The sequence below is a fragment of the Mus caroli genome, chromosome 19 (genome assembly GCF_900094665.2).
Source record: "Mus caroli chromosome 19, CAROLI_EIJ_v1.1, whole genome shotgun sequence".
In the NCBI taxonomy this organism is placed as follows: Eukaryota; Metazoa; Chordata; class Mammalia; order Rodentia; family Muridae; genus Mus; species Mus caroli.
Genome location: NC_034588.1, coordinates 36,715,142 through 36,726,797, shown reverse-complemented (window position 1 = coordinate 36,726,797; position 11,656 = coordinate 36,715,142). Strand labels below are relative to the sequence as shown.

Sequence of the window (11,656 nt, the reverse complement as noted above, 5' to 3'; positions counted from 1 at the left end):
AGGGGATTTTTGGAGGGAAAACCAGGAAAGGGGATAATATTTGAAATGTAAATAAAGAAAATATCAAATCAAAAACAGGAAAAATAAAGATATAGAGTTGACCTTATATTTGTGCTAAATTAAAAAATAATAGAATTGTAAATGCATCTGCATCAAATGAGTGACCTTCAATAAACAGGAAGCAGACATTCCAAAGACTAATGAATTGTTTTATAATAAAAGTATGAAATTTATCATAATTAATATTCAATTGTATACATAGCATCTAGAAAGAATGAATTGATTAGAAATCAATGACTTTTAGAACAATAGAAATTATCTAAATCTAAAACACCTATACAGAATACTTCATTCACCACTGAAGTAAATATTCTTCAGGAAAGAGAAATTTTAGCTTCACCTAATCTCAATAAAAGTAACTGCATCAATGTCATACAAAGCACACACACACACACACACACATATATATATATATATATATATATATATATATAAAATCCTATGTAAGTCAAAATAGGAAAAAACCCTAATAGTAGTAAATTGTGTCAGTATAATTACAAGGTTAAAAATTAAACTTAGTTATGACTCTCTACAATAGAAATTAGTGAACTAAAATGAAATCAAAGATATAATCACATTTATAGTAGTGGAAAAAAGGCAAAATTTCATAATCAAAGACAAAAGATGTACACACTTCAAACCATTTCTGATAGTAAGAAACAAAAACTATATTAGTAAGTGGAAAATTGCTCATGAAAAAGTATTTGAAATTGGAATTTTTTCAAATAATGGAAATATTACTCAAAGCAATGTAATTAATCACTTCCAACAGTAAAAAATTTAAAATGGGAAATATAATCCACAGATTCAAATGAAACTGTGGAGAATATTCCCCAAATGTGGAAACTTACTACAGACAGATTATAAAAATTAAAGTGTTGCAGTGTTGACCAAGAATCAGTATAAAGACCCAAAGAACTTAAATGTCTAGATATTCAGACCAAACTCTCTCACACAAGAAATAAAACTTTAAAAAACTAAAGGATCTTTTATCTATTAAATTATATATTGTCTATTAAAAATTACAGCAGTTCTTTACAAAGATAAATATGAAATTACCATTTGAATTAGAAACCACAGTTATTGGATATTTGCACACATAAAATGAAAACATGATATCAAAAATCATATACACATATATTCCCAGATAAATTACTGAGGCAAGATAGACATAGAAATAACACAAAGATACATGAATGATGAATATCTGCATTGTGGTTCTTATCCTTGTAAATTAAATTTGCTGTAAAAGTAGTAGGAAGTATGGAAACAAACTACACTTACAGGAACATCTAAGATTTTATGCAAGTGCAAGAAGACAGAAAATAAAGTCTCATACACAAAGAGCTGGTTTAGATGTCAGTTTACTCAGTCTCAGAGAAAGAGGTAACTATAAAGACAGAAATCACTCTAACAGTTACTAATAATGTGGTGGAGGTTGAGTAGTAGTTGTTAATTACTGTGCTATGTTTTGGAGAATGAGATATCATCTTGAAAGAAGATTCTTGGTAGGTGCAGTATTTCAAAATGCATTAAATAATACTACAGTGCATTCAAAGTACGCTTATTAGCATCATATGTTAGTTTTATGTCTGTTTTAAAAATGGAACAACTCATTAAAATCATTGAGAGATTAAGTGCAATTTTTGTATGAGTACCCACTGGCCACTTTGTAGAACGTGCTAACATATCTTAAAATTTAAATGGAAATGTAAAGGATCCAGAATGGTCAAGCAGTCTGGCAAACTGAGTACTGATGTTGAGAAGCTCAATTTTTAACAGTATTTTAAATACTATTAAAGTGTTTCAGGAAAGAATCTATGTGAACTGGACTGCTAGCAAAGGATATACAGAGAGATAAGGGGAGCAGATCTGATTCTCTCCAATAATCATGGATATTTATTAGTGATTGCTTTTTTAAGTGAGAATATCTCAGAAACTTTAGGGAAACTGTGTTCTTCCAAAATTATACAATGCCATCAGTTAAACCTTACAACATGCCCAAATAATTCCCATCTCTATCCCCACTGGGGCAAATTAATTGGGGATTATATTCAAAGCTTTACTCTTTCATCTACCCACTTTTACCAAGGTACACCTCTCCCTACATCATTCAGTCCTTTCAAGATCCCCTTTACATCAGTACAAGTATGTCACTATTAATTTTAACCTGTAGGATGTTAGTGATCCATCCCTGTGGTATGATGATATCTGTGTCCATGGTAAGATAGGACAGTTCATGATGTATGAGTAAGTGGGTGTTTGTTTCATCCCATCTACCGTTTCTGTGACTTTTCTCCTCACAAGATGGTTTTAAATTTTCTCTTTTGTTTGTAATTTAAAAACCATTGTCAATTAACAAATTAATTCTATTTCTTCCATTCACACTCAAACAAAATAATAATTACTAAATTGTTTTTCACATAGTATTGTTATGATTTTAGACATCATTTGAAATTAGTGAGTATTCAGTGTACTGTAAAGAACTGGATCAATTTAGTAATTGTATAAATGTATATAAACTCTTTACCTGGCCTCCATTAATTAGGAAATAATCAATAAAGTCCCGAGGAATTGTAACATCCAATGTTTCTTCATGTTCTTTTATTTTCTCCAAAAGGAAATTTTTAATGCAAGCATAATTTTTAAAAAATTGGTTATGACTTCCTGGACAATAATCAAGCAGAGCAGGATATGTATTGCAAACCTATAGGGAATTCAAAAATTTACTAAATGAATACATTGTAATGAAATAACTAAAGTGTATTTATATCATACCACATGATTGATTTGCATTGATAGATCAAAATATGTACTTTAATTCATCTTACGTAGGTAGTTTTTTCATACATGCTAATTTTCTATTCTAATAGAGAAATATGAGGGAGAAATTACTGCACAAATGACCAAAGAACATAGCAAAAATTTCACACTCACATATCTTTTTTTTGTGCAGAAGATGTTCATGTGTGTTCTTCAATAGCTCCAAGAACTCTAATCTTGTGTTTGAAATACCACATATGTAAATTACTTACACTCATACTCTACAGAAGAACTTGAGATGTCTGGGTGACTTGATTTACAGAAGAAACTTAATACCTGAAGATTTTATTCTTACCAAGCAGCTTTTTACACAAAAGAGTTTATGCCTTAAAATAAATTATATACCAAAACCTGTGTGGGGTTTTATATACAGTCATTCTTTATGCAGTTTGCATGAAAGGTTAGTTCAGCATAAGCCAATTCTGGGAGGATGCTTATGGTCCACACAGAATGGAATCATGCACCTTGTAACTTCTTCCTCTTACCCTGTAAACTAGAGTTCTTGCTTATGCGCCAACCCAATGCTTCTTGGCAGCATCATTGCCACCCATATTCTTTCTCTTTAAGAGAATAGTCTTTCTGTACTAAGATATTCCTTTCTGGTAATATGATGAAGATGTGTGTAATTGTTGAAAAGAGGCCAATAAATTTACGTAGTAGAAGAATGTCCTAAGAATTACTTGCCAACTTTCTAGAAGCAAATACAGTACTTAATCAAAATATTTTTGTGGTAGTTAATAGGGAAATCAATAGAGAGGAAGCTAGCAGGCCAAAGCTATCCTGGCATTGCCCCTTCTGGTTTTCCATTTGTATAGCAAGAGGTTTAGAACTTGCTTTCTAATATTCATTCCATACTACATAAGTCAGAACTGTGATGTCTGGTCACCTCACTACTCGGTCCTTGTTCAGTGTGACCCACGAATAAGAAAGAGCAAAGTGTGTTCTCAGAATCAAGGAATCATGACTTCACCTGCAACCAAGGGGTGCTCAGAATCTTGGTTATTTCATTCAGTTTTTCCATCAAGTTAAGAAAATCCCGATCTTTATAATCAAAACGATCCTGGAAAATAATTGAGCAGATGACATTGCAGGGAGCACAACCCAGGATGAAGGTGGGATCACAGGGTGAGCCTGAAAATTTGAAAACAAGTGTAAAATATTATTAAAATACACAGAGAAGATACATTGCCCTTGTTATCATGTTAAGATACTTTATTTATTCTATGCTACATTTATGCTAAGGGCAATGCATGGCTTGGCCATTCACTGGATCATTAACAGGAGACCTATACACCTCATTAAAAAATACTTCAAATAGGATAGGAACAAAATCACTCATACAGCCATACCTAGATCAAGAAGTAAATGCCACGTTCTAAACCTGCACTTACCATTGGTTTTCCTAAGTTCCTCCACAAGGCAACGTGCTTCCTCTTGAACACGGTCCTCAATGCTTCTTTTTCCCATGCCCAAATTCCGCAGAGTCATGAGTGAGAATCGCCTCGTGTTTTTCCAAACATTTCCTTTACTAAATGCAATGCCTAAAGAAACAAGAACACACAGTAGAGAGTACATCCTGGAGACAGAAGAAGGAGATGCCTGGTGGCAGCCATAGAATCCCAAACTGTGCCTCAGGAGCAGAGATGGCCTCTGCTTACCATCCTTTAGCTCACTATGCATACTATGCAGTATATGTATACTTACCCATTCCATTAGCAGCTTTATCAAAAACTGGGAGCCTTCCCCTTCCAGAAAACTCCTCCCCATGGTCAACCAGCGCTTCCTTCACTGCCTCATAGCCATGCAACACCACAGTGGGCTTCCTGCCCAAATATAGAGTATACACAGGGCCATAAACTTTTGATAACTAGAAATAGAAAGAAAATGGAAACATTAGGAAAATGCCATTTTATTCTCAATGGTTTAGAACACTTTTAGACTGGTAATAGTACTGTGCAATAATATTTTTATCTAGAAAGACTCTTTAAATTGCATGTACCTTGAATTTTGTGTATTTATCATATGTGAATGATCTATAGTGTGACAAGAAATCACACAGACAGCTGACATACTGATGACTCTAAAATATCACACTATGATATTAGGCATGTCTCTTCATCTTATTTCACAAAGAAACTGAAGAATGATAATTGTACTTTCATTTCTAGGGCACTATTGCAAAAAAGTAAAGAATTAAATACAACTCTTCTTATTCTCTATTGGATGCTCATGCTCACTTCACACAGAAACAGCCATCATATGACTACAGCAGGATCAGATGTGAAACTTCTCCTATAGAAACAGCAGAACCTGTGACAATGAAACCTAAATTCCTCAGTCACAAGTAATGAAAGTGTCTAGTTCTTTATAATTGTTACCAGCCTATAGAAAGCAGGCATCATAGCAAGTGCACCACAGAATGCAGCACTAGTGGAGAAAACATATTATCACCAGGAAATGTTCTGGGCCCAAGGAACAGGTCTTGTAAGTAATAAAAATAGATTAGCAAGATATGATATATACTATGACAAACTATTTGTGGCTTTCATTTCCTGTGTGAGGCCATGTCCAGAGATTTTCCCTCCTTTCTAGCATCAGTTAAGTATTTATTGTTAAGCACCACATGCTAATCCAGGAACAATCAGTGTCTAAACTTCTGACTGATTGAATGAAATTTTCAACAGTCTCCACCTTCAGCCAAAATAATAGAAAATATTTAGAAAATTAGGATTTGAATAAGCACAACTTTCCAATTCTGTGATTATATTATAAAATGCAATGACATAAGTGTTCTTCAACCTGAAACCTTGCTCATTACTAATTTCCCAGCCAGGACTAGTGACAAAAGAATAGACACATTACAGTTTCCTACTTAATTAACATTTTAAAATAATATTGCTCCAGTGATAGAATTTTATTGAAAGCATCATGACTGATATATCCCTGTGCAAAATACTGGAGGAGCATAAGGCATACTTACATTGGTGAAGGATTGGCAGATGTCCTTCACATCTATCTGAAGGATGTTTCCAATAATTGGAAGAGGAGTGGGGCCAGGAGGGAGCTTCCCTCTTTCAGAGCTCTGTCTCCAGAGTGAGAGGAGAAACAGACATGAGAGAGTGAGCACCAGGACCAGGATTGGATCCATGGAGATACTTCTTACTGACACAGCTGTGATTGGGGCAGGTTTTTGTAGTGCAGTTGCAGAGCAATCAATTGCACTTTGGCATATTCTTGACTAATCAAACATTGTTTAATCTCTCATTCAACTAGACTTTGCTATAAAACTAGGACAAAAAAGAACTTCTTTTATCTTGTTCTTTATGCTGCACCCATAAGAGATTTTGCCGTAATTTCTTGAGTTGTTTATGACCAATGTTGCTGATAAATATGAACATTAAAAGAAATCTTTACAATATCAATGTTTATTTCTTGAAAACACTTTAATCTTTAAAAATTATTTTATGAGATTTATAGTATCATTGTGTCTTTTTTCCTTCCTTTTCTCATCCCAAAACTCTCCTACTTATAATTCTTTGTTTTCTCCATAATCCATGACCTCTTTTCTCTTTCACAGTTGTTATATACATATTTCTATTCACATATATATTTCTAAATTATAAGTATAGCACGCTAAATCTGTACAATGGTGATTGGATTTTTTCAGGATTGATCATTTGAAATTGTATAACCAATTGCGCTCTATCTTGGGTAAAACTGTTTCTGCAGCTGTCAGCTTTCCTCATTTTCTGTAGTGCTTTGTGTACAGTTGAGGTCTTCATGCAAATGTGTCTACTGCTGTTGTTCTCTAAATTAAATTTAGAGAGTAGTTTTATTGAAACAACGGGTGTAGCATCTGACTTCCCTAGGAGACACACTCACTTTAGTTAACTTTTAAATAAATGGAAATTCTTCAAAAGTCTCTATTCTCAGGTTTGTGTTCATGTAAGACTTATGTTTGTCTCCCTATGAAGTTCCGGCTAGCCTCAAACTTAATGTTCATATTCTGTTTCCTCCCATGAGTAGCAATATATGCATACATTACTATTTCTATATTTAACTGTGTATTTAAAGTGGTTCTAGCAAAAAAGCAGTTGGACATACATTCTGCCTAGTGATTCCTTACAACTCCATAATTTATGCTTGGAGCTATATAACTAAGCAAAAATTGTTATATATTAGGCACAATTTTTTTAAGTAAGAAAACAAATGTTGTTGCTACATAGAGAAACCTGTGTGGCTTTTACTATTGTGGAACCCAATGGTGGAAGGTTAAACTTACTGTATTTTCTATCTGTAACAGTTTAACCTAACATAAAAATTGCCAGTTTCTAAGAGTTCATAGCTGGACAAACTTAGGATTCAATGTGATTATCTCATGGTTTCTGGTATTGCTTTGAATTTACCACAGAGTCTCAAAATTTTAAGGTTCTCCATGTCCCTGTATTTCAGAAGTTAGCCTGGATTACCATGTCTGAGCAGAAGACAATGTGTAAACACATTTGGAGTAGTGTACTTTCTAGACTTTGTAACATCTCCGGCTATTTTGCTTTTTTTTTCTGTTTAAGGATCAAAACCAGTTCCTATAAAAGACCACGGTGTTTAGAATTGAATACCTGGCCTAAGTTATCAAAGGAACTTCATTACTAGAAGAATGACATGTATTATTTAAGTGGTAATGACATTGTTCAATCGAAGGCTCCTCTGTAAAGATGTTATCACACAAACTTTCTGGTTTCCATCTGTACTGGAAGCTGATCCTGTACCACAACACTCCATACACAAATACCACTGGGAGAGTGCGTGTCTTTCAGGAGTGCTGACACACCTGAGAGCACAGGTAAGACCAACAGTTCTGCTCAAATTACTTGCCCATGAGCGACCAACCAAGAGCCATCAGAACACAGCAACCAAGGAACATCTGGGGACAGGATCATTCTGGCTTCTGTCTGTACTCCGGAGCTGACCCTGTGCTATTGATCTCCATACCCAAATTCATCCAGGAGAGAACTGATCTCCTAGGAGTACTGACAAAGAGGCTTGCAGAGAAGTGAAAAGCCATAGTCAGAGACAAGACCAGCTAACAGCAGAGATAAGCAGATGACAAGAGGCAAGGGAAAGAACATAAGCAACAGAAACCAAGGCTATTTGGCATCATCAGAACACAGTTCACCCAGCACAGTAAGCCCTGGATACCCCAACACACCAGAAAATAATCTGATTTTAACACATCTCACGATGATGATAGAGGACTTTAAGAAGGACATAAGTAAATTCCTTAAAAAAATACAGGAGAACACAGGTAAATATGTAGAACCCTTAAAGAGGAAAGACAAAATCTCCTTAAAGTATTACAGGAAAACACAACCAAACAGGTCAAGGAATTGAACAAAACCATCCAGGATCTAAAAATGCAAAGAGAAACAATAAAGAAATCACAAAAGGAGACAACCCTGGAGATAGCAAACCTAAGAAGGAGATCAGTAGTCATAGATGCAAGAATCACCAACAGAATACAAAAGATAGAAGAGAGAATCTCAGGTGCAGAAGATACCATAGAAAACATTGACATCAGATTCCTGAGGCAGTTCTGTCAATTTTCATTTTTTTACTCTTTTATGTGTGATTGATTTTCTTTTTTAAGAATGATTATTTCCATTTGAGCATGAGAAACTGAGATTTATAGATTCATAACCTTGATGAAAGCAGAGACAAATGGTACAGAAGGACTTGAGTCTACTGTCATTTCCCTGCACAGAAACATTCCATTTTCTTGTATCCAACATATTTATTGACTTTGCCCTATGCTTCAAAAACAACTTTAATCAATATCAAACAAAATAAACAAAGATCTGGCAAATAAGGTTATCACTGTTTTTATTGCATGGAGTTCAGAACAGTTTGCTTTTATAACTTGTTGAACTTTGTGATGCAGGCTTTTGCCAGTCTACAATGCAGTAAACAGTAATTTGTGGTGATGCACATTGCCCTACACTCCCCCGAATTCACACAACTTAGTTTTTTGATAAGTAAGTTCTGTATATTTATTTAACAGCAGCATCATTTTTCACTTTGAAAAATGGTTGTTTATTCTCAGTTTATCCTTTTTTTTTCCTGTTGGCTGATCCATTGCTATAATGAAAGAAATAAATCCCTTAGAGAGAGGGGAATCTTTCCAATGTGTCTTTGTTAATTCCTTGACTTTCATACATCATATTTTGATTTCACTATAATCTGTGCTCTAATTTCTCATGGATCTGCCCTTCATCCCAGAACCCCGAACTTAACATTCTCATTTTTTTAACCCATCATGTCCAGTATAGACTTTGTGGTATGTGGTGTTTTACTTAATAGGGAACACACTTTTAATGAAAACCAAATATACTATTTCTGGAAGCTTTCAATTATTAGTAGATTCTCAGCTATTGGTGAGACAATAGAATCAACCCAACCAACACATACTTGATGGAATTTTGTCTGGCTTGAATGTCTAGATATCTTGTATTTTTTGTCACAACTGTTTGAGTTCATATATTCTGTTCCCCACCTGTTTTACTTCTGGCTTTTACAATTTTTTAATTCTTTGTGTGTGTGTGTGTGTGTGTGTGTGTGTGTGTGTGTGTGTGTGTGGTTCCTCTGCTCTCAGCATTGTTCTACCATGCATTTGTCAACAGCCATGAATTCACACAATGACTCCACTGTGGAGATTGGCTAGCTATGCATCAAGGAGATGCATTTATGTTCTGCCTGCATATCTGTCAGAAGATGCCAGATCCTCTGGAATTATAGACAGTTGTGAGCTGCTATATGGTTGCTGAAGATAGAACTTGGATTTTCTGGAAGAGCAGCCAGTACTCTTAACCACTGAGTCATAGCTCCAGAACTCTGTGTTTTGATTAATTTACTTACTTTGATATATAAAGGTAGGGAGCTTATCAGCCATGCTTCTCAGCATTGTGCAGATTCAGTAAAATTGGTGGAAAAGTTTAAAAATAAAACTACAGAAAAGGAAAAAAAAATAGACTATTCGGTGCTATTCTCCTGTAAACTAACAGCAAAATTTAGATCATCCCTTAAAATATTTTTTATTTGATAACTATTTTATTTACATTTCAAATGTTATTCCATTTCCTCGTTTCCCTCCCTCGTGGAAACACCTTATCACATCCTCACTCCCCTTGATTTTTTTTTTTTTTGGTTTTTCGAGACAGGGTTTCTCTTTATAGCTCTGGCTGTCCTGGCGCTCACTTTGTAGACCAAGCTGGCCTCGAACTCAGAAATCTGCCTGCCTCTGCCTCCCGAGTGCTGGGATTAAAGGCGTGCGCCACAACGCCCGGCTTCCCCTTGATTTTATGAGGGTGTTCCTCAACCCACCCACCCACTTCCACCTCCCAGCCCTTGATTTCCCTATACTGGGGCATCTATCAAGCCTTCATAGGACCAACGACCTCTCCTTCCATTGATGCATGCAAAGGCCATCCTCTGCTACTTATGCAGTTGGAGCCATGTGCACTCCTTTGCTCGCTTAGTCCCTGGGATTTCAGGGGGTCTGATTGGTTGATATTGTTGTTTTTCTTATGGGGTTCAACTCTTTCAGTCACATCTTTACCTCTTCTCTTTTGGATCCTGTGCTCAGTCCATTGGTTGGCTGCTAACATATGCTTCTGTATTTGTAAGTCTCTGGCAGGGCCTCTCAGGAGACAGCCATATCAGGCTCCTTTCATCATGAGCTTCTTGGCATCTACAATAGTGTCTGGGTTTGGTAACTGTATATGGGGTGAGTCTCTAGGTGGGACAGTCTCTGGATGGCTTTTCCTTCAGTCTCTACCCTACACGTTATCTCCATATTTGCTACTGTGAGTGTTTGGTTCTCCTTCTAAGAAGGACTGAAGTATCCACACTTTGGTCTTTCTTCTTCTTGAGCTTCATGTGCTCTGTGAGTTTTATCCTGGTTATTTGTAGTTTGGGGGCTAGTATCCACTGATCAGTGAGTGCATACCATGTGTTTTCTTTTGCGATTGGGTTACCTCACTTAGGATGGCATTTTCTAGTTCTACCCATTTGCCTAAGATCTTCATGAATTCATTTTTTTTTATAACTGAGTAGTACTCCAATGTGTATATGTACCACACTTTCTGTGTCCATTTCTCTGTTGAATGACAACTGGGTTCTTTCCAGCTCCTGGCTATTATAAGTAAGGCTGCTATGAACATAGTGGAGAATGTGTCCTTATTACATGTTGAAGCATCTTCTGGGTCTATGCCCAGGAGTGGTATTGCTGTGTCTTCAGGTAATACTATGTCCAATTTTCCAAGGAACCTCCAAACTGATTTTCAGAGGGGTTGTACAACTTATATTCCCACCAGCAATGGAGGAGTATTCCCCTTTCTCAACATCCTGGCCAGTATCTGCTGTCACCAGAGTTTTTGATTTTAGCCATTCTGACTGGTGTGAAGTGGAACCTCAGGGTTGTTTAGATTTGCATTTCCCTGATGACTAAGGATGTTGAACATTTCTTTAGGTGCTTCTCAGCCATTTGATCCTCAGTTGAGAATTCTTTGTTTAGCTCTTTTCCCCGTTTTAATAGGTTTATTTGGATCTCTGGCATCTAACTTTTTTGAAATGTTGTATATATTTGATATTAGTTCTCTATTGGATATTGTAGGATCTGTAAAGATCTTTTCCAAATCTGTTGGTTGCCTTTTTGTCTTACTGACTGTGTCCTTTGCTTTACAGAAGCTTTGCAATTTTATGAGGTCCAATTGTCTATACT

The 11,656-nt window shown here is 35.7% G+C and overlaps 1 protein-coding gene across 1 annotated transcript in view; it reads right to left on the bottom strand.

Annotated features, from left to right (window-relative positions):
- Positions 1-6,065, bottom strand: part of LOC110286013 (cytochrome P450 2C37) — a 115,324-nt gene extending 109,259 nt beyond the window's left edge. Inside the window, exons 1-5 of the mRNA XM_021152466.2 lie at positions 5,864-6,065; positions 4,588-4,750; positions 4,275-4,424; positions 3,854-4,014; positions 2,591-2,767 (exon numbers count right to left, since the gene is read on the bottom strand). Coding sequence (XP_021008125.1) covers positions 2,591-2,767; positions 3,854-4,014; positions 4,275-4,424; positions 4,588-4,750; positions 5,864-6,031 — 819 coding nt within the window. The 5' untranslated portion in view covers positions 6,032-6,065. The remainder of the gene's footprint in view (positions 1-2,590; positions 2,768-3,853; positions 4,015-4,274; positions 4,425-4,587; positions 4,751-5,863) is intronic.
- Between the last annotated feature and the right edge of the window lie 5,591 nt (positions 6,066-11,656).